At 40.7% G+C, this 23,745-nt stretch overlaps 2 protein-coding genes across 3 annotated transcripts in view; both read left to right on the forward strand.

The window, feature by feature from the left end:
• The window catches only part of LOC146643860 (ankyrin repeat and IBR domain-containing protein 1-like), a 28,072-nt gene extending 16,320 nt beyond the window's left edge, over nt 1–11,752 (forward strand). The window contains exons 11-21 of one of the 2 annotated variants that reach the window (XM_085395691.1): nt 3,301–3,389; nt 3,635–3,765; nt 3,900–4,034; nt 5,099–5,185; nt 5,335–5,401; nt 5,633–5,778; nt 6,204–6,382; nt 6,585–6,636; nt 6,828–6,881; nt 7,048–7,171; nt 7,502–11,752. In XM_085395691.1, the coding sequence (XP_085251817.1) occupies nt 3,301–3,389; nt 3,635–3,765; nt 3,900–4,034; nt 5,099–5,185; nt 5,335–5,401; nt 5,633–5,778; nt 6,204–6,382; nt 6,585–6,636; nt 6,828–6,881; nt 7,048–7,171; nt 7,502–8,943 (2,506 nt within the window). In that variant the 3' untranslated portion in view covers nt 8,944–11,752. The remainder of the gene's footprint in view (nt 1–3,300; nt 3,390–3,634; nt 3,766–3,899; nt 4,035–5,098; nt 5,186–5,334; nt 5,402–5,632; nt 5,779–6,203; nt 6,383–6,584; nt 6,637–6,827; nt 6,882–7,047; nt 7,172–7,501) is intronic. The other variant, XM_085395692.1, reaches the window with a different exon arrangement.
• Nucleotides 11,753–12,758: 1,006 nt separating this feature from the next.
• On the forward strand, nt 12,759–17,690 carry snrpd1 (small nuclear ribonucleoprotein D1 polypeptide). Its single transcript, XM_085396351.1, has 4 exons — nt 12,759–12,912; nt 13,465–13,541; nt 15,450–15,641; nt 17,445–17,690. The coding sequence occupies exons 1-4, from the start codon at nt 12,899–12,901 to the stop codon at nt 17,519–17,521; spliced, it is 360 nt and encodes a 119-aa protein (XP_085252477.1). The 5' UTR covers nt 12,759–12,898; the 3' UTR covers nt 17,522–17,690.
• Nucleotides 17,691–23,745: the final 6,055 nt, after the last annotated feature.

Raw genomic sequence — 23,745 nt, forward strand, 5'->3', positions numbered from 1 at the left:
GCTCTGGAGGGGGTTTTGATGGAAGTCTTTTGGCACTGAGGGCAGCTTTTACAAAATTGGGCCACATCAGCACGCAGGCCCGGCCAGTGGAAATGCTTCCTAATGCGAGCCATGGTTTTATGCTTCCCTAAATGTCCTGCCCACGGCACAGAGTGCCCCAAATTCAGTACCACCTCCCTGACTCCACTAGGAACCATCAGCTGTACCTGTGATCTTTGCCGGCGATAAAGAATGCCATCTTTCAGAAAAAAATCCTCACTGCTGTTAATATCTGGTTCCATCTCATGTCCTTGTTTTTTGGCTTTCTGAAAAAAGGGTGCTAATACTGGATCATTGTGTTGCATCTCAGTGATATTAGCTGGGACTTTAAAGTCCAAAGACATTTCAGGTTCACAGACGGGAGATGCTTTCACAATAGTATGATGAAATTTCTCTCGCCTCCTCTCCATGCGGGACTTGCGCAACTTCCCGGGTGCCGTCTCTAATTCTGCCTCATAAAATGGCAGAGCACTAAGGGTCTGAGTGGCATCTGCTGGCTTCATAGCTTGAGCCCTAGTTACTGCAACATTGCATGTGTGGCTATAATCCAAAAGGTCAAACAGCACAGGTAGATCTCGGCCTAATATAACAGGGAATGGCAAATTATCTGCAACCCCAATATTCAGGAGATAAACCTGTCCTTGCACCTTGATGTATAGGTCCGCTGTTGGATAAGGCTTTTCATCTCCATGAACACAACAAACAGGAATCGTTTCAGTCATATTAATACTATTTAAGGGGACAAACTGTCTGTGTACAAGAGTCTGTGTGCTACCTGTATCAATTAGTGCCTTTAATGTATCACCATTAATCTCAACTGATGTCATCTTTAACCCTCTGTCTAATTTTATCTCAGAGTTATCATGGTTTCGAGGCACAAAGCACATTTGGGTTAATTTAGCTGAGTTTTCAGGGCACATGGGCTTTGTATGACCTTCCATTCCACAAAGATAGCATACCAAGGGTTTGGCCGGGGACTTCAAAGACCCATTGGGTGAGTGGCTATATGAAGCCCTACTCACATTGGCAGCTGGTCTTTGCGGGAGTGATTTCCGGCTGTCCTTCGTTTTCCAAGCCATGAAGCTCCAAGGCTGTCCCTTTTTCCGTGCCGCCACAAAAACGTCAGCCAGCTTTGCAGCCTCAGCAGCAGAAGGCGGATTATGCTCTTTTATCCACACCTGCAACTCGGGAGATAGCATTCGTAAATATTGCTCAAGAATGATGATTTCCCCAATGTCCTGAATGGTTTTATCTTCAGGGTGGACCCATTTTACATAAAGCTCCTTCAGCCGTGCATACAACTCTTTAGGGCTTTCTGCAGGGTTTACATCAAGAGATCGAAATCTCTGCCTATAGGTCTCAGGATTGATATCATATTTATAAAGAATAGCTGCCTTAACCTTGTCATAATCCAAAAAATCATCAACATCCATATGTACATATGCACCTCTTGCTTTGCCCGTAAGCAGCGGTACAAGGTGAAAAACCCAATCATGTCTCTGCCACCGACAGGCCATTGCAATGCGTTCGAAGGTAATCAAAAAATGTTCAATATCATCCTCGTTGGTGAGTTTTTGCAACTTAGGCTCCAGAAAATGGGACTGACCTGATGAACCAGTAACTGATATACTGGGACCAGCTTGAGGAAGAATGTCATCATCTAGAGATGCTGGATCAGGTGATTCAACTGCCTGACCTTCAGGCACTGGAGAAGTGCGGGCTTGTACTTCTACCTGTAACAACTGAAACTGGTGTTGAAGTGCTTTAAAACGTTGTTCTTGCTTTGCACTCTCCTCCTTCTGTTTAGCCTCTCTGGCCTCCTGCTGGCCCATATGTGAACGGAGAAGAGAGATCAGATCCGATATCGTTGGCTCCCTACCTTGGCCCTCAGTGCTGTCTACCCCTCCAGAAGCTCCATTCTCCTCCTGTTCTCCATCGACTTGTCCTTCTGAGCCCATTTGCTGGCTTGGTACATCTCCTCGGACTACTCTCGCACTCCTTGCTCCTCTCTGCATGGTTCGATAAGGAGTGAGGGAAAAAAAAAAAAAAGTGCCTTTTTTGTGTGTGTGTATTTTTTTTTTTTAAACTGGCTGTATCCCACTGCTGCCACCAATTGTCATGAACCAAGCAGCCAGGAACACACAGGCACAAATGTAAACTTCAAAAAATGGGTTTTATTATACCCCCAAAAAGGACAAGATGATTACAAAAATTCAAAATAACAAAAAATAAAGTCTTTAAGAACCAAGTGGGCCCATAAAAGAGGTTAACTTAACAGACCGCTACTCAAAAATCACTTAACAAAAACATAACTCAACAAACTGACCTGCCCAAATGAGAAACAGCTCCAGTTATATAGCAAATGAATAAACCATTATATACACCAAAGGTGAAAACTAAAGAGATAACAGATAACCATCATTCAAGAAGAACCCCATTCCCCTGCATGATCACAATAGATGGTCCATTCCACTTTATTGGCTTCTGCATTTAAACCAGCTCCACCCTCAGCCTCCTCTTTCAGCCAAACCAGGAAGGACTGGAGCGGAGGTCAGGTAACTCAGAAAGAGCAGAAATATAATCAATATAACATACCTGTATAAAATAACAAACAATGCAAAGGAAAGTCTATGCCACCATTTGGGCTATAGCTTAGTGCTGTCATGCATTACAGGTAAACTCAAAATATCAAATTAATTAACTTATGATCACAGAAACTTTAGAGCATAACGTAAACATAAGACAAAAGACCAAATGAATATTACCTAAGTATCTCAGTTGTGTGGTTGCATGCATCCATCCATCACACATGGCCATGTTTTATTGACACTGTCACTGACATGTAATTTAGCAAAGTCGGACACAAGTCTGGATCTGTTACATTACAGGCTAGTGTGTTATTTAACCCGAACACCTAAATATTATAGTCATTTTATGTTCATGCAGCTGGACAAAGGCTGCTGTGTGAGCAGTAACGTCAGCATTGTGCACACAGATCATAATGGCATGAATAAATATTGTTTTATGAAATGTGCATACACATGTTCTAACTTACTACGCAAAAAAGAGTTATTACTGCTTAATCTGAAACCACGCCAGCCAAATCTGTTTTATCAGAAACTTTTACTTCTTTTGTGTTCCCGTCTGTTTTCTTTATTCCCAGAAACTCTTAGGATTCTGTGTTTGCTCTTATGCTTATGTAGTCTTGGTTAGCTGGATTTGACTTTATTAACTTCTCTCTTTATCTCCCGGTGTCTGCAGGGAGTGCCTTGGCGAGGCCCATGAGCCATGTGATTGTCAGATGTGGAGGAACTGGCTCCAGAAAGTCACAGAGATGAAGCCTGAAGAGTGTATGCCTGTGCTGTTTTGTTTGTTTTACTGTAACTTTAACTGCCCAGCAATATGGTAGCTAAGAGCAGCTGTCAGGACGTCTTATCTGGATGTGCCTGCTGTATTTTATGTGATGCTGGCAGGTGTTTAAGTCACTAATATTTGCGTAATGTGCCGGAATGTGTCTGCAGGCCAGGTGTTAGACTGCAGAGATGTTGCTAATGTGTGTGCGTCCACCTGTGTGTTTGTGTGTGCTTTCCCACAGTGGCAGGTGTGAGCGAGGCCTATGAGGATGCTGCTAACTGCCTGTGGCTGCTGACCAACTCCAAATCGTGTGCCAACTGCAAGTCTCCCATTCAGAAGAATGAGGGCTGCAACCACATGCAGTGTGCTAAGGTAAACACTAAACTCTGTCTGCTGTGTGTCTTCGTTTAAAGGCATGAATGTTGATTGCTCGGTGTATTAAAAAATTTTTCTGTATTTAATTTTATTCCTAATAAATTAACCTTGGTGTTTTTCTCTCTGTGTAGTGTAAGTATGACTTCTGTTGGATCTGTCTGGAGGAGTGGAAGAAACACAGCTCATCAACAGGTGGCTACTATCGCTGTACTCGCTATGAGGTCATCCAGCAGCTTGAAGAGCAGTCCAAAGAGATGACTGTAGAGGTATAAACACTTACTCACTCATAAAATGGAGAATACACACACACTTTATCCCATATAAGCTTCCACTGATGTAAAAACACTTGCTGGACACTATTTTTTGGTCCAGTTTGTTAGTACCTGGTTGGACCCCCTTTCCCCCTGAAAACATTGCTCTTAGATTTTGGTCCATATTGACATAATAGGGTCACACAGTTGCCTGCCCAGCTGTGATGTGAATCTCGTGTTTTACTGCATCCCAAAGATGCTCTATTGGATTGAGATCTGGTGACTGGAGGCCACAGAGGTCACAAGGTGCATAATCCTGCTGGAAGTGGCAATCAGAAGACTCTTACATTGTGGCCATATAGGGATGGAGCAGCTGTGGTGTTTCGACGATGGTTATTTGGTACTAGGGGGCCTCCACACCATTAAATGACCAACACCAGCCTGAATTGTTGATACAAGCCAGGATGGATCCATGCTATCATGTTATTTTTGACTTTGTCATTGGCAGCAGAAATTGGAACACATCAGACCAGGCAACATTTTTTTCAATCCTCTGTCAAATTTCACTGAGCATGTATGTTTCCTGTTCTTAGCTCTTCTGCATATCGTAGTTGTAATGTTGTTGTTTGAGTTACTGTTGTGTTCCTATCAGCTCATGGCAGTGTGCCCTTTTTCCTCTGACCTCTGGCATCTACAGGGCATTTTCACATAGAGAACTGCTGCTCACTGGATATTTTCTCTTCTTACTCTCTGTAAACCTTAGAGTAGATCAGCAGTTTCTTAAATACTCAGACCAACAACAACACCACGTTCCAAATCACTTTAATCACCTTTCTTCCTCGCTCTTATGTTCAATTTGAACTTCAAAGGGTTGTCTGGACCCTGTCTACATGCAGTGAGTTGTTGCCATGTGATTGGCTGATTAGATATATGTATTAATGAGCAGCTAAATAGGTATAGCTGAGTGAGTCTGTATTCACACAAATATAGAAGTTGTTCAGTCTCTTTCACTGAGTACAGTGAGTAAACACACACACACAGAGGAGTTTAAATGAAGTAAGAGTTTTTCTTTTTTACAGGCAGAAAAGAAGCACAAAAGTTTCCAGGAGCTGGACCGTTTCATGCACTACTACACTCGCTTCAAGAACCATGAACACAGTTACAAGGTAATACACTCGACAGATACGTTCATAACGATGCAAACCTCGCCCAAAAATCTAAAATGCTTCCAGAGAAACATCTCGTGATCATTTGGTGTGTGTATTCTCTCTTCTGTGTGTCTGTGTGTGTCTGTGTGTGTCTGTGTGTGTGTTAGTTGGAACAAAAGCTGCTAAAAACGGCTAAAGAGAAGATGGAGCAGCTGAGCAGGGCCTTCATTAGCCGTAAGTGTCCTGCACTGATCTCATGAAAAGGATTCAAAAGAAGTCTGAGTAAACTGCTTGTCAGCTGCAAGCCGTTTGCCCGAGAATAGCATATTTGTTTTTGCCAAAGCGCAAATAGGTCATGCCTTTCAGACTCACACCCAAGCTTTGGTGCGTCCGGGTCATAAGACATTAATCCTGTGCTCATTAAAGTCATGGCTAGCTATAAAACACGTGTCTTTTCTTCTGCAGGTGAAGGCACTCCCCCAGACACACGCTTCATTGAGGACGGCGTGACTGAGCTGCTGAAGACGCGGCGCGTGCTGAAGTGCTCTTACCCATACGGCTTCTTCCTCCAGCAAGGCAGCACCCAGAAAGAGATATTTGAGCTCATGCAGGTATTTTAATATATATCCAACAAGTGTGCATCCTCTGCATGAACAGGACTAACACCCCTGAAGTGCCTACAGGGATTCCTGGACTCTGTAGGGGTAAACTGTGTAGAACATAAACAAATTTTGGGGTGTATTATGGCCTTGGTGGACAGAGGACTGGGTACATCTGTTAAAATATACACGCAAAAGAGTCGGTTTAATGGGTTTTTTCGCATTTCAGTCACACTAGATTATAAATGGGATGGAAACCTCTTATTAGGAAAAATCAGTGATTGCGCTATTTTTGCAAGTGTAAGTACTTGATGCAACCAAGTGGTCATGCAGAAGTTGAGCAGCACGATCAACCTACCACTGTTGATTGCAAGACAATTACACGGTCTGACGGGGGGAAGACGGTGTTCAACACTTTCTTCTGTTTGTCCTCCCAGACTGACTTAGAGATGGTCGTAGAGGATCTGGCCCAGAAGGTCAACCGTCCGTACCTGAGGACGCCGTGCCATAAGATCATCAGCGCGGCCCGCCTGGTGCAGCAGAAGAGGCAGGAGTTCTTGGCATCAGTGGCCCGTGGCGTCGCTCCCAATGACTCTCCAGAGCCTCCTCGCAGGAAGTAAGAAAGCACACACACAACGCACAGAGAGACAATATGGTTCTAATTTTGGCTCAAGTTAACAAATTCACTACATAGAGCCACTTAGAGGGATTCAGGGGATAAAGAAGTGGCATAAGAACTTAAACTGAAGCTGAGTGTTGTTTAGTTTGCTTCAAATGTGTTTTTAAAAAAAGTAATTGTGTGCTAACATTCATTTCAGTTACCCTGGAGGATCGTGGGATTGGGAGTACCTTGGCTTTGCTTCTCCTGAGGTAAACACAAACGCCTTCTGTCACACCACACTCACAAACACTAACTTCTCTTCGTTCTGCTAATATCTTGGCTCATGCCTCGCTAATGCTACTTCCTAAACCTCCGCTTTAGTGACCTACTTGTGTATGAGGTCGTATTAATGCATGACTGCGGCGGCAGCAGCTGACATAGTTTGCTTATGTGTGTTAAGATGGGAAGTCGGCACTCCGTACTGGGAGCAGATCAGAGAGAGAGACAGTCGCAGGTAATTCACCAGTTTTTTTGTTTTTTGTTTTTTTTTGGCATATTTAGGGACAAGCATGATGGGCTGAATGTTGTTTTCTGTGCTTGAGATTTTGATGCTGCCTGACACAAAATAGCTCCCTCAAGTTGTCTTTTTCTTATAATAGAACTCGAATAACTCTTTGCAGGATTATGCTGACATCCAGTACCGTCGCAGACACAGACCACGGCGCAGAGGAGACATGCTGAGTTTGCACAGCCTTAGAAGCAGCAGTAACACACCAGAGACCAGCAGGAGGAGTGACAACACAGGTGTGGCAAGCATTTTAATGCACCGTATAACTGGCTTATATCAAGTATTTAACAAAAAATTTTTCAGATTAATACAGTGTAGTGTTCATTAATTTATTGTTCTGTATACAGCCGGTACAGGCAGTATATTGGCAAACACTCTGTTCTGGATCCTGCCTATATTAATAAATTGTCTTGTCAGTGCACAAGACAACCAGTAAATGGGATTTTACTTTATTGCTCCATCAGTCTGTTCCAGTCGAAGCACCCAGAGCCATCGATCACTGGGATCAATTTGTAATCAAGCCACGCACAGCAGTCTGTGCTTTAATGTGACATTTCGTGTTTCAGAAGGCACGGAGAGGGGCGAGGGTCGCAGGAGAGCGCTCGGCTCGCTCGACGAAGACGATCCCAACATCCTTCTGGCCATCCAGCTGTCGCTGCAGGAGTCGCGCCGAGAACGAGGACTGGAGGGAGGGATGGAGGGGAGGGTGGATCAGGAGAGAAGAGCGGCTCCAGCGGGAGACCTGGTCGATGCTGTTTTACACTCTCTCAACACAGAGGGTCCTCCAGGAGCCAGAGGCTCATCCTTCCCCGCGTCCATCCTGGATCCTCCTCACCCGCCTAACAGGACAGACTCCACCTCCCAGCCTTGTGTATCCAGCTCCCTCCCCCTCCCTCCGCCTCCTCCCTCCCTCAGCGCAGAGCTGCTGGAGCTGGGAGACAGCCTTATGAAACTGGGGAGCATAACCACTCCTTACGACCTGGACACAAACACGCAGGAGCAGCTCAGCTCACACCACACATACATACACAGTACACATGCTGCTCCTTACACCACTGAACCTGCCTGCAGCAACCCCAGCAGCCACAGACAGGATCAGAGTGCACTGACTGCCCCATATGTGCTCGATCATATCACCATCACAGACCCTCGTTATGACAGCAAAGAGCAGACTTCCTGCCATTTGAGTGCATATTTAGCCAAGGCTGAGCACGCCGCCTCCTGCCTCCCCGCTCCAAACCCCGCACATCCTAGTTCCTATAGCCGGGAACATGCAGCCACGTACAACAGCAACCCTAAACCAGACAGCTCCTACAACCCCTGCCCCGAACACAGCAGCTCTTACACCGCAGAGCGCCCTGCTGCCTACGCCGTCGAACGTCCCCCTAAATCAGACCCCCAGCCCCCTACCCAGTTGTGCCTCCCATCTCCAGAGCTTGAGCCAGAGCTGCTGCTCTCACCAGTGATTCCCCCAGGGGGCCCTTTCACCCCCAGTGACCCTCAGAGCCTGGAGCCCTTGGACCCCACAGCCAGCGCTCAGCTGCTGGATAACATCATGGCCTGGTTTAACAACAACATAAACCCCCAGAATAACCCGCAGAGCCTGGCTCTCATCCCCTCCCCGCCCACCACAGAAACAGACTCCTCTCCCGACACACACACCGAGACTGAGAGCCAGACCTCCGCCCCCATCCGGCAGCCCCTGGAGGGCGAGTCGGAAGTAGGCAGAGGGTCGGCGACCGGCCCACCGGGAGCCGAGGGCGTGAAGACGTCGAGGCCGAGCACTCTGGAGCTGGAAAAAAGAGACGCTGGAGAAGAGGGTGTGGATGCAGGGTGTGTGGCTGACCTGTCGCTGGACGAAGCGCACACACACCCGCATTCACACTCCCAACATGGAAACAGTCCCGCACACACTGCCCCGGCAATGGAGAGAGACTCAGACCTCGTCCTTCAGTTAGAGGAGGACCGGTCACCTGAAGAGTGGACGGAGCAGGAACACCTAGTGTGAAAGTGACAGATGTAGAGAGAAAGAGAAGGTAGAGCCGAGATAAAGAGAAAGAAAACCAATCAGAGAGAAGCACTGATGGATGATGCAAGATGTGTGATGGTGGTGCCTGTGTTTGGGGGGTGGAGTGTTTACTGTATGTATTATACTGTATTTAGAGAGGACTTAAAGACCTGCGGACTCTGTCCAGGAAAGATGATGTCATACACGTTTTGATTATTTTTAAGTGCTTTTTGTCTGCTCTAAAAACAGACAAATTATTCTTTGAAGTGTTTAAACCATGAACGGAGAGCTACTGATATCATAACACAACAAAATGCTCCGTGTTTTAGTTTAGTTTAGTTTTTTTCTTATTTTAATTTAATTCCCCACCTCTTCTGTTTGTCTCCTAAGTTTGTTCAGGGTGAAGTTTTGGTGCTGTTCATGCTGAAATCCAAACTTGCCTCATTTAACTACACTTGATTCTCACACTAACCCAACCACAAGCCAGTTCAGAGCTCCAAGAGCCAAATATATGAAGATAACTGTAACTTTGGAGCCTGTTTATAGCGTGCTGTACAATCAGAGGGCCTAATTCTGATTTCTGGACCTTCATGCACACTGTGCCTGTTTGTGTTAGTGCCAATACAGTCCTGATCTTTCTTTTCAGCAGACTGGCACAGTCTGCTGCGTAAACGTCACACTATTACAGCACCTCTCTGCACGTGAAGGTCAGAGGCCAGCCCCAGCTGCAGAGCAGCGCCCATAAAGCTGGAAGTTCAGTGGGTGCTTGTTTGCAGAGCAGATTGAGTTCTGTTTTTTTTTTTTTTTTTTGTTTGTTTTTTTTGTTCTGGGGGGGGGGTTGTTTTTGTTTGTTTTTTTGCTACTCGCTGCACATTTCAAATGTTTTGTATCAAAGATGCATCTTCATGTTTAATCTGCAGAGATTTACACTGTTTTTCTGCCACTTTGGCTCAGTGTTAGTGCACCAGATCTCACGTAGCACACAGAATACAGTGGGTATTAAATGAGGTAATTCATCAACCAATCAAATTAATCTGAGAATAATGATATCCAGTATTTAACCTCCTCAGATCATTCATACTTGCTTTGATTTTAAAAAAACTACAAATATCACGGAGGAAATAATTTGGCATTTTAAGCTGAAGACTGACTTCAGAATGATCCTTTACTTTATTAAACCTGATAAATAAAATACAGTCAAAAGGTTTAAAGTGCTTCAAACAAGTCGTCCAATCAAAATTATTAAATGTTAAACCAATTAAAAGAGTAAACAGTTAGCAGATGGTAAACTAAGATATGCTTTATCACTTTGGATTATACACAATGTGTTTTAAAGTTTGACTTTACCCTGCAGCACATTTAAACAAGCTGATTTTTCATAAAAAGCGAGATTTCAGCCACTTTCACAAGTTTTGTCTTCACAGAAGCTGTTGTAAACGGTGTTTATACGACTGTAAAATAAATGAGAATATATTGTTAAAACGCTGCTGCACTGATTCATGAATCTGTTTATTGTTTGGTGCTCGTGTGAGCTGGTTCTTTGAGTCGTGCGGTTTCTGAGCCAAAGCAGGCATAACTAATACTGTAAATGTGAGCACATTTTATGGTTTTATGTAACTTTTTATCATATCTTTTCCACTACTTATAGCACCCTGCAGTGTGCTCTAATCGATGGGACGTGGGTTTGGGTTTCTGCTGTATTTGATTCTTTTTATTCCTTTAATTATAGAGAAGATGTTTCTTTCTGTTGAGACCAGAGTTGTTGGATCTGTGTGCCTTTTTCTTTGTTTTGTTTTGTTCTGATTGTATTTATCTGTTGCTATTTATTAGTGTCATTGCTTTTTAAACATGCTTCTTAATGAAAGATGATGATGATGATGATGATAACACTTTAATACACTGATTTTGTTTAATCTCCCCCCCCCCCCCCCCCCCCCCCCCCCACGGGTGAGTCGCAGCGCCCACATTTTCAGCCCTGAATGAAAAACCTCTTTGAGCCTCTCTGAAGGAATCCGCTGCTTTTCCACGATGATCAAAAAACACTTTATGTGAATGTTGAACTTTGATTTGACGCCGCCTTGGAAATGTAACTGCTGGGATGTCATCAAGCCTCAAATCTTTAAACTTTATTGCCCAAATACAATGTTTACAAGGGAACTAAACACTGCCTGCTGTGATGAGGACTGATTTGGTGCTCTGGGGAGTGAAATGAGAATAAATGTGGGGATTTTAAATGTCCTTTGATGGCATGCCAAACAAATACAAAGACACCCTTTGTAAAACTCAAACTGACTCACTTAAAACTGATTTTTAAGCATTTTCTGAAACCTGAAGTGATAAAGTGAGAACTGTGAAGGTAGCTGGCTCATAGCATTGCACGAAGCCCGCTGAGATGAGGGCAGTTGTGACATTTCAGGCTCCGCTCCCTGAGGATGGAGGGGATTCACGTCAGTGTTTGGGCACACGCTGCGTCTTTGTTTTGCAGAAACATGCTGCCGAATGTCGGATGTTTGGTGGGGCTGCGGAGGGACAGCGGCTAAATATTCCCTTTTTTTTTTTTTTTTTTTTTTTTTTTTTTGTGTGTGTGTGTGTGGCATCGATGGCGTCACGCAAGCGGTTGCATTAGTGTTTATGATTTAATGCTCCCTCATCTGACATCTTCAGAGTTTAAGAGATTGAAATTGCACTCTCACAGATTATACTTGATACATTCCCAGCTGGTCAAAAGAAAGGGTTTGATGTGTGGCCAAAACTAAAAATGAAAGTGTCAGTGCAAAGTTTACTCTCAATAAAAAGAACTGAAAGTGCACTGCAGTGACATTTTTATTTTTTTGTTTTAGTGCTTTGATTTCTGAGCTTCCATCAGCAAGAAAAGGGAACATGTTCCCTGATTAGTCTCCTATTTATCGTAATGTACATGGTAGACTGACGTCTTTTCACTTCATGTTGCTGTCAAGTCCACAACAGCTCTTAGCATGTACATGGAAATGATAAGTAAACCCATTATCTTTAGGTTTAGACTGCATTTATTTAAAAAACTTAACACAGCTGCACATCAGGAGAACAGAAGTGTTAGATTTTTGTTTTTATTACTTTTTTTTTTAATTGATTTGGGGTTTGGGAAGGCTTTCCTTATTTTAATTTGTTTTCATTGTGTAAAATGTTCAGTTTGATTAGTTTCACGATTTATTTCTGTAATCTGTCAGGAGGAAAATTTTTAGATATGCAGCTATTACAGCACAAATCCAATGCGGCATCTCAGCCTCACTAAGTACGACCAAACTGCCAAAGACTTAAACAAGACACAGCACTGTGCAAAAGACTTGAGTCACCCCTTGCTGTCTTTATATTTTGCTTTTAAGCAGCCAAACTTCTTGATCTCTGTTCTTGAGGCTTTCTGAAGGTCTTTCAGTTTTTATTTACAGCTCAGGAATGCATCTGGCTCTTCAGTTCATACACCTACTGGTCAGTCTTATCAGAAATCTTTTTCACTGGAAGGATGTCTGTCAAGAAGATCCATTTTCCTAGCAAAGTAGAAAGGATATCTCAAGACGTTTGCACTATATTGTAGCGTTTTCTGATTATTTGTTATTTAGTTTACACACAGTAAGTTTTTACTGTCGTTATAGTTTACTAATGTTGACACTTTGACAACATATATTATAATAAAATGTATATACGCATTCCTTCTATTAAATATTTTCTTTAAAGTTCAATAAATCCAAATATTTGTTAGATTCGGAGCATAAGTTCAAAACGCTGTTTATTCTTCCACCAGTAGGCGGCAGTGTTGTCGTGCAGCGTGTCTTCTTCTTCATCGCCGTCGCTCCTTTAATGACGTCGTAAGTGCGCGAGTCAAACGTAATTGTTACCACAGCGGCCTGTGTGTGTTTTCACCCGATCGCTGCAATTTTTCTCTTTGGTGGAGGATTTGTCTCTACAGTCCATCACCATCATGAAACTAGTCAGGTAAGCGGAGTCTGGAATGCGCCATTTAACGAACGAGTGAACGTGGGATGATGAAGTGAAGGCGTTGCGGCTGGATGGGTTTAGATAGAAAGCGGAGAAGAGGAGGATAAGATATGAGCGGGAAGCGTCGGGCCGAATGAATGGAGGCTGTCCGGAGTGATCGCATTCACAGTTAAACTACACCTGTAGTGTTAACTCATGCTCGGTAGTTGGAATTAGCTGCATGCATCGACGATTTTTAAACGTACTTTGGTTCGTGGACGTTAGCAGACTCGTAGGTCCGGCCTCGGTTAAGCTGCTACTCAGCGAACGAAATAAACGTAGCCTAAATGTGTAGTAGCAGGAGCATAAAGCTAGTCCAGTATTTATTTTAGTTATGGCGGTTAACTCTGGAGGGTTTCAGCGGGTTTTCATAAGGTCGTCTCACTCCAGGGGTGGTTTTGTTTTGCAGGTGAAAGCTATGCAGCTAGTAGCTAGCTTGAGGCTAGTTTTTGGTTCATTTCCAGGCTGAACTCAAACATAGATGTTCATCTTCTTCCACGATGCCCACAGGTTTTTGATGAAGCTCAGCCATGAGACTGTTACCATCGAGCTGAAGAACGGCACTCAGGTCCACGGCACCATCACAGGTAAGACTCAGCTGGAGGTGATTTATTAAACAGGTATTAAACAGGTGTTGGGCTCACCTCCTTACCGCTTTCATTAGTTGTGCTGCCACTCTAAGCCAATTCATTCCGCTAAGAATGCTGTAGTTCAGGCGTTTCAAAGTAATGCTCAGAATTTTAATGTAACGGTGGCCAGTAAGGCTCATTTTCAAGCCAGCACCCAATTCTTCCTAAAGCTAGAGTCCTGTGGAAATGCTGGGAAATGTTTATATATAGCTCACTTAAATATAAATATAAACGAAGTATGCAGGTCCCAGGTTTGCAATTAATAATTTTAAAGATCAATAAACTGGTTTTAGCTGAATGCAACTTTCCCAGCTCCCTCTGTTGGTAAATACAGTGAGCATCATAAAAAGTGAAGTTTGTTCCATAGTCTTCATATGCTTGTGTATTCCCTTTAATGTCCCAGTGATACTTCAGTGAGAAAACACTATCAAGTCCTCCTGTGCATTGTACTTTTTCACTGCTGTTTTTTTAATTTCTTAATAAAAGAATAATCATAGCATCAGTATAAGGATTTACAAATGTCAGTGAATTCCTGGAGGGAGATTGTAGAAATTATCAAAATGGAAGAGGGGGAATGGTCAAAGGAGGAAGTGGAAAAACAGTTTAAAAAAAAAAAAAAAATCTAACCTCAGTAAAGAGATGTAACCGAAGATATTTTATTTGTTTCTATCAGCTGGCACTGCGTATGAAACGTTGGGACATGACTGCACTGTAATTAACACATACTGCACCACACACAGCATAAATGTTGTAGGACCTAGAAAGATTTCCCGCAGAACTCTCAGATAAAACGGTTAGCTTTTGGTTACTCAGTGTACTGTGTGACATGTCTATTAAATGTGCTCCAGTGCAGCCCTCCATAATCCAAACTGCACAGTGGTCAACATAGCTGATGCTGTGTGGGTTCCAACAGGGAAGGAAGTAACAGCGGCGTTCACCAGGAATGGGAGAAACACAACAAAGTAGTGATGTGCAAATGAAGCAGAGAACCAGTACTGACCCACTTGAAAGTGGGTTCATTCATTCACAGCTTTGTTTCAGTGACATCTAGTGGTGGAATAGGAGTCAGCAAAACAATGTGTTGATAATCGTGCTGATTGTAAGGAGGGTTTGTGTGAATGATATAAATACAATTTTGCAAAGGCAGTCAGTTGATTCTGTAAACGTATCTAATAGTTGGAAGAAGGCGTGCTCTGCGAAGCTCAGTGTGTGCTGGGATGGTAGGGTGTGAGATTATACTTTCCACAGTTTTGACACTTCAGGTGTTTATGTCATAACTTCGCCCTTCTCCACGGTCGGCTGGTTGATCATCAGCACATGTGGCCCACAGACACCCTTCTTTGACACATCCCCCATCTGACAAGACACTCTGCAGGTATATGAGCTGTCCACGGAAAACCAACACACCACGTCTGAACCATAATTTCAGCATTAGTCTAATCCGTGTCAGTGATGACAGTCTTCGCTTCTACCTTCACAGCCACTGGATAAAAGACAGACTTTAGACAAGTGCTTGTATGATGTACAATGATGAGGGACGTGAGAACGGCTGACAAAAAATGCAGTGCAGAACACAGAAAGTGGGCATCTGAGCCGAAAGACTTAAAACTGCATTTTTTTTCTTTATCTGCTTGTCAGACCAACTGAGCCAAAAACATAAGGCAGCAGTTACATTGCAGGTAAAATAATAATAATGTTCATATAGTAGAGTTTAGTTGTAGTTGTCCACACTGGAGCACACAGGTGGAGGATGGAAGTCAGAACAGTCGGGAACAGATGTTTCTACACTCATTTGGACTCACTCAGAGTCTTACTTCCATCTACTGTATTCAGTTTTCAGATTTTTCTTTCCTTTCCTTTCCGTAGGTGTCGACGTGAGCATGAACACCCACCTGAAGGCGGTGAAAATGACCCTGAAAAACCGGGAACCCACTCAGCTGGAGTCGCTGAGTATCCGTGGCAACAACATCCGCTATTTTATCCTGCCGGACAGCCTCCCGTTGGACACCTTGTTGGTCGACATCGAGCCAAAGATCAAGTCCAAGAAGCGAGAAGCAGGTGAGGAAGTGTTTGCTGTGCACCTGGCTCTTTTTGTTGTCTTTAAAGGCTTGTTTTTTGTACCCACAGGCTGGTTTATAAATGTCACTTCCCAACACTTTTTACATGAATGTGGACAAAGGGTCAGGCACGTGAACCAGTATCCGTACGGCAGCTTTTCATGTCCTTTGGAAAAGTTAAATCTGGAAGCTTTGTGCAGAAAAGCAAACGAGGGCTGTGGGTGTGGGAGCGTAGCGGCCTTATGCACGATCGCTGTGTTTGATGTTTACAGTTCTTCCATACCGCTGCTGAAGCTGTGGTGTGTTTTGTTTGTTTTTGTTTTTTTTCCCCTGAGTTGTGTAAGCATATAGGAACACATTGTAGCTATTCATGCGCATCTAAAGTGTGAGCATAAATGAAAACAGTGCTGCGCTGACGTCACAGTTGGTGCGAGCAATGACTGGTGCGTCTATCGTAACAATAACATAAAATGCCTCAGAAGCATTTCCACTGATGTCCTCTGTCACGTCTGAAGCTCTCACTCACCCACAACCTGTTTCCAGCAGGTTTTTAATTGCTCGCAGCTCTTTCTGCGTCTTTTTAAAATCTGTTTAGTGCAAATTGTACTATCAGATTTTTTTTAGTCCCTCTGCCTGGTCTCTTCCACATCAACATGTGGTTAAACAGCCCACTTAGAAATCACTTGGGTGCTCAGGGTTGTTTCAGTGATCACATTTGTTCACTTCTGCAGTATTAAAATTATATTTTCAGGGCCTGTGTTTTTTAAATTTGTATATAGGAAGTTTTTCAGAGTTGATGCAGTTTTAAATTGTGGTATCTAAGTGATCTTTAATAGGGCTGTTTGTACTCGGGCCTGTTGTACACTCTGTCCTGCTGTAGTTACGGGAGCATGAAGCCCAGAAAATGTCAGATACAGGCTGTTATACGGTCACCTTAAGAAATGGAAATTGATTCGTGCTGAGTTATCGCTGGTGTGCGTTTCAGCAGGGTTTGTGTGAGTTTGTCTTCACAGCATGAGATGACCAGACACAAAGTTGATACTGATAAACTTATAAAATTAGATTGGAGATATAAGGATGATTGATTTATTGGGGGTTAAACACCAAACACCGGTCAGTATGGCTGAGTTTATACTCACCACAGACATGTGGCCTTTATTCAGTCTCTAATATCTTCCATTTACCACACTAAACAATAGAGGTGGGAATCACCATACATCCCACGATATGATATTATCACAATATTTAACTCACGATACGATATTATTCTTGCTCAGAAAAAGGATCAACATGCTCTGAAGTCAGAGTCCACAAAAACTTTTTTTGTAACAAAATATCGATTTCTGCTGTCCCTGTATCGATACATTATTAGAAAACAAAATATCACGATGCTACACAGTATCGATTTTTTTCCCCCACCCCTACTAAACAACATACATGTGCATCTTTAAACATGTGACAGAAAACTGGTTCTCCTGGTTTTGTTCTTCATATTTACTCCTCGTACTGTACTTTCGAGCCATGCAACAGTGTTTAGTCGCAATGTGAGACCCTGAAATGATGCTGCTGCTCAAAGAAATGTTACTCCTGTTCAAAGCAATGTGTTTACACTTTCTTTTAAATATATTAAACATTACTAAAACCAGAAGTAAATCAGGATAAATGCTCAGATTTAAATTGAATAGGGTAGCACAGATTCGATTTTTAAACTGCGCATAGAACAACCTGCCTTATGTTTGTAGTAACATAGCAACTCAACACATGTAGGTGAATGTTTGTGACAAATCTGTTGCTCTCCTCTCAGTGGCTGGACGGGGGCGAGGCAGAGGACGAGGACGTGGCAGAGGAAGAGGAAGAGGACGGGGTGGACCAAGGAGATGATCCAAAGGCCTTAAAGCTGCATCTCACCATCCACTGTTTGTACAGGAATTCTTTTTTTTTCTTTTTTTCTTTTTTTTCCCCACAATTTGCTCAAAGGAAACCGTTTGTGAATTTCAGTGTGTTTTTCATTATTTTGTACATTAAAAATGTTCCTCATTAAGAGGATAAACTTGACTCCAGTGCATTATTACAATACCTGTGTGACAGGGGTTCAGGTTAAACTTTTGTTCTTTATTTACAAGGTTGAATAAAGTTTCTTTGTTAATGATCATGATTTTAACAGAAAATGAATTTGAAGCGCTCAAAACGCAACAGGTTATGTTGTGAGAGGGGTCAAAATCTGAAGAATGTTATTATAAAATAGCACACAGTCTTACACTTTGTCTAATTTATGTTAAATAAAAAAGGATCTAAAACTTTGATCTTCAGCTGCCAATACTAGAATAGAATAGAATTCGACTTTATTGTCATTGCACATGTCACAGGTACAAGGCAACGAAATGCAGTTTGCATCCATCCAGAAGTGCTTTAGCCATGATATAGATATATTACAATATATATTAGCAATAACATAGATATGTGAGTATATTACAGAAATGGGTCTATTATGGTATGTTATAATGTACACGGTATGATGTATGTTATGAATATGCTATAAGTATGTACAGGCTATGAACAGGATATAAATATGGAAAACTACAGAAATATGAGATATACAGAAGTGTGAACTGTGCAGGTTATAAAGTTGTAATTTAAAAATTATCGTATTGTACAGAAAGATTATTTATACAGTAGTGCAGTTAAGATAAGTGAGATATGTGGATAATTTCTACAGAGGCTATATAAAGTGCTAGTGGTTGTGAGTGGTGGTTCAGTCCATGTTATTGTGTGTATGCGGGTACAGTTCATTGTGTGTGTAGGTGGTAATAATAATGAAAGTAAAAATACATTTAGGTACACATATGGAGGCTAAGCTCTTAACATTAAGTAATATCAGCAAACATTTTGTGTTGGTGTCCGCAATTATGAATAAAATGGAAGTGAATTTTATTTAGTTTTAGAAATAAAAAACTGAAACCAAATTCCAAAGTACCTGAAGGTGCAATACTGCTGTTGGGCGCTAGGGTCGGTTCCACCGGAAAAGCATAAAATTTAAGGGAAGCATATTTCCAAGAGCACCTGGCTGCAGCCAAAAAAGCTATATTTAAACCATAGCAGATAGTTAAATACTGTATTTTTATAAGCTTAGTCACTCAGGGTTTTTACTGTTCTACTACCTAAATTGTGCAGCACCCGGTCCCCTTATTCTATAGATATATTCTTAGCTGTAGAGGTTTAGAACTTACTTTTTCTCTTTCTTTTTTCTAATAACTTTGTCTTTTTCACTTGTTTCTCTTAATACCAGGAGTTTAGGACAAACCTGTAAACGCAAAGCTTTGTTTTTGTTTGCCAAACAATTTAAAACAGATTTTTGCTTTTTCCAAGAGAGTCATTCCACACCTGCTGATACAAATTTTTGGAAATCACAATGGGGTAATGAAGTCTGTCCCATGGCTCTGAGCGTTCTGCTGGAGTTGCCACGCTTAAAAATTATTTTTCTGGGGATGTGTTACACTCTGACTGTGACACCTTAGGACACTACCTCTGCTCAATAATCAGACACAATAACAGTACTTTCATTGCAGTAAATATATATGGTTACAATAATAAAACTGAAAATGATAAATTACTTGACTCCTTAGAAGAAAGAATTCATTTCTGGCTCTCCAAATAACCAAATTCAGTCCTCTTAATTGGTGGAGACTTTAACATTGCTTTAGACAATACGGTTGATAGGTGGCCTCCAGGGCAGCAGTCTTCATACAGTGCAAACTTAAAACATTTTATGGGAAAATTTAATCTTGTGGATATTTGGAGAGAAAAATTTCCAGATGATAGACTCTTTACTTGGAGCAATAAGACAGGATCCAGGCAATCACGTATTGACTTTTGGCTTGTTTCTGACTGTATTGATAAAGATAATATTACCATTAATGTACTTGCCACCCCCCTCACTGATCATAGAGCAATTCACATTAACGTCCAAATGTTTACACTGGATAATATACCTCATAAATTCTCTTATTGGAAGTTAAATAATTCTTTACTAAAAGATAAAATGGTTAACATGCAGATTAATAAATTAATTGTTTATTATTGGAACAAAGCTAATAGACAGAAGTCCTTTTGTACCAATTGGGAACTTTTTAAATTTGAAGCATGCAAATTCTTGAGAAGATACGGGAGTCAAATTGCTAAATTAAGGAAAGCTGAAGAACAAGTAGTAATAAGCAGAATTGCCTCTTATTACCAGAAGTCCCCAGAAGAAATCTCAGAGGAAGATAAATTAAGTTTACTAGAACTTCAAAATAAATTGGACGATTTATATCGACGCAAGGCTGAGGGTGCTTTTATAAGATCCAGAAAGAGGTGGCTGGAGGAGGGCGAACAAAATTCTGCTTACTTTTTCAGACTTGAAAAATACAGATCAAAAACAAACTCTATTCATCAACTAAATATTAATAGCATTGTCTCTGACAATCCTAGAGAAATTTCACATTTCTGTGCCGAATTCTATACTAAACTATACAACTCAAAATATAATGAGGGTGTCTCAACAGGATTTTTCAATAATATTAAAAACCTAAAATCTATTGTTGTGGAAGACAGAAGTTATTGTGACAGCCCTCTGACTGTGGAGGAAGTTTGTAATTCCATTTCTGCACTTAAGGCCAATAAATCTCTGCACAGACTGCAGAGTTTTATAAATCATTTTCTAATCTCCTGGCTCTGTTTTTACTGCAGGTTTTTACAGAAAGTATAGAGAATAACACCCTCCCTCCTTCTCTTACTCAAGGTCTCATAACACTTATTCCAAAACCAAACAAAGACTTACTTTTTATTGATAATTGGAGACCCATCTCCCTGCTCAATAATGACTATAAGGTTATGGCTTCAATACTTGCTAACAGAATTAAAGAGGTCTTGGAAACAATTATTGATGAGACACAATCAGGCTTTATGAGAAACAGACACATTTCTAATAACATTAGACTGGTTTTGGATTTACTTGATTACTCTGATCTGGTACCTGACAATAGCTTCATTCTCTTTCCTGGATTTTTATAAGGCTTTTGATACAATTGAACATCAATTTATCTTCCACTGTTTGGAAAAATTTGGCTTTGGCAAGTTTTTCTGTAAAGCTGTCAAAACCTTATACACAAATGGCAATAGTTCTATTAAAATGATTAATGGCTCCACCCCGAGATTTGACCTGAAACGTGCTATTTGCCAAGGATGTCCTATTTCACCATATTTATTTTTACTTTGCACACAAATTCTTGCAACTAATATTACTCTCCTTACATCTGGATAAGAAAATTAGTAAAGATATTGACCGTATGCTCTTTAATTTTATATGGAAAAACCGTACGCATTATATTAGAAAAACTGTTGTGATGAATAAGTACGAATCAGGTGGGCTTAACGTCTTAGACCTTTCTACTTTAAATAACACTTTCAAGATTAATTGGGCTAAACATTTTCTTAAAAACCCTACCTCTATCTGGAACTTTATACCATATTATATTTTCTCTCGTTTTGGTGGCTTTAATTTAATTTTAAATTGTAATTACAATGTTGAGAAACTCCCTGTAAAGCTTTCATCCTTCCATAAGCAGGTCCTCTTAGCGTGGACCCTCATTTATAAACACAACTTCTCACCTCACAAATACCTTATCTGGAACAACAGAGATATTTTATAGAAAAATAAATCACTTTTCCTGGAAACTTGGGTCCAAAATGGGATCCTATTGGTGGCTCAGCTGGTTAGTAAAGAGGGACAACTACTTACTTACAACGACTTTATTGCACTATATAATTTTCCAATTAGTGTTCAGGAATTCTCAATGGTGCTTGGTGCCATACCCTCAGGGACTTTAATGTTATATAAAAACACTGACAGCTCGATCTCTACCTCAGTCACTCTCCCTGATCCAGCTGAGTCACCAATAGGAAAAATCTGCTTTTCACAGGAACTTGGTAACAGCAATAAGAGAATACGTAGTTTATTCCAAGAAGATATCGTCTCTCTCCCATATATAATATCTTATTGGAACCGATTTGTTCCAGATATCAAGTGGAAGACAGTCTGGATGGTCCCCCATAAATATTTGATTGTAAATAAGGTGAAAGAAGTCTCATTTAAAATTCTACATAAATGTTATCCAGCCAGTCACTACATGGTAAAATTTAAAAGGGACATAAATACTAATTGTACTTTCTGTGGGGATCATCCAGAAACTGTGACACGTCTTTTATGGTACTGTTCTTTTACACAGAGATTCTGGAAGGAATTTAGCAGGTTTGTTATTGTCCATATTTTAAGGGAGTTTTCTTTACGATGGGAAAATGTTTTATTCTGTTTCTTTAAGTTCCCCAAGAAGTATGATAAATGTTTTTTATGATAAAGTTGTTAATACTTTTAGCTAAATTTTTTATCCATAAATGTAAGTTTACTAACAAAACACCATATTTCTGTCATTATTTTAAGGATGTGGAAATGTACATATAATCAATATCAGACTCCACCAACAAAAAGGCTTTCAAAACAATATATGTATGTGAATTTTTGTGTGTATTCTTATAATTGTTACCTTTTTCTTTTACTCTTGGCTTTTTGTGTTCATGTTCTGTTGTTTTGTATACTTCATCTGTTCTGTGGAGGTCACGTGCTTCCGGCTACTGTGGAGGTCACGTGTATCCGGTTACTTTGGAGCTCCACAGTGGCTGCAGCCAGATGCTCTTGACACTCCTTAAACCAGGTGTTTCTGTCTGGATTTGATAATAGTTGAGCCAATTATAATCTGCAAATAAATAACAAAGAATTTCAAAACATTACTAAGGCTATCCCTCAAAACATTCTATGTACAGCATATAATCTTTTTCAAAACCCTGACTATAGATCCCCTGACCTCTCTGAACTCTTGGTAAATGGGCATAACATTACAGCTAACAGTCTAAAAACCTCCCAAATTAGGGAATTATTTACTAATGTTTTTTTCCCTTATAGATCCAATCCAAATTCCATCTCACATCTGTTCTCCGGTGATCAAAAGAAAGAGATCAGAAAAAATTACCTAAAACTTCCCATTCCTCCCAAAGCTAAGGAGGTCCAATACAAAATCCCTTCTGGTATTTACCCTTCCAAAGAATTTCTCAGATGTCGCTTTGCTATTGATAATAATTCTTGCTCTTTTTGTGATGGGGATATTGAATCAACAGAACATTTATTTTATAATTGTATTTTCTGTAAAGCCCTGTGGAACGATGTGCACTACTGGCTCTTTCCAAAGATTCCAAACTTACTTGAATTTTCTAAAAATGATATTATCTTTGGTTCTCTAAGAAAAGAAAAGAAGCTTGAAAATGTTCTAAATGTAATAATTATTATGGGAAAATTCTTCATTCACAAATGTCGTTTTCTGAAAATAAAGCCGTCCTTTTTTACTTTTCACAAAGAACTCTGCCTCTTCCTCTCATCTGTTAAATTTATGGACAACAAGCTCTGGTTCTGAATCATGTGATTATTGAACTAGATCTGCTAGAAATCCCCTAAGGTATAACGTTTTTTGTTTTTTTGTTTATTTGTTTTTTTTGTTTTTTTATTCTGTTTTTATTTATTTATTTATTTGTTGTTGTTTGTACTTCCTGTTCATTATCTATCTTCTATATGTTGGAATTCAGCCTGTTCTGATACTATTTCGTGTTGGGAAAATAGAATCTTTGTAGAGATTGCCATAATTGTTGTACATTTCTGTGAAAATAAATAAATAAATTTGATAATAGTTGACCTTTGACCCATTTCAGGATAAACCGGTTTTCCAGACACCTAATTGTACGTAAGAGGTTACACAAACATGGCGATGTCCTATTAATAAAATAATTAATGCAATTAATTAACATTAAATATAGTGGCGTGGTTGTTTGTGTGTCTGAGAGGGGTTACTTGAACCGGAAGTAATAAAACGACTCTAAAATATAAATAATATATAATAATATAATAATGCATTCATAATATAACATAAGCATATAGAGTTTATGTATGAGATTGTTAAACTTGGAATGAGATTAAATTTAAAATATATATTACGTAATTACGTATTCTGCGCGCTCTGCGCGAG

Source organism: Rhamphochromis longiceps, linkage group LG22, assembly GCF_057381845.1.
Source record: "Rhamphochromis longiceps isolate RC_006_pf linkage group LG22, R_longiceps_female_GT1.1, whole genome shotgun sequence".
NCBI classification, from domain to species: domain Eukaryota; kingdom Metazoa; phylum Chordata; class Actinopteri; order Cichliformes; family Cichlidae; genus Rhamphochromis; species Rhamphochromis longiceps.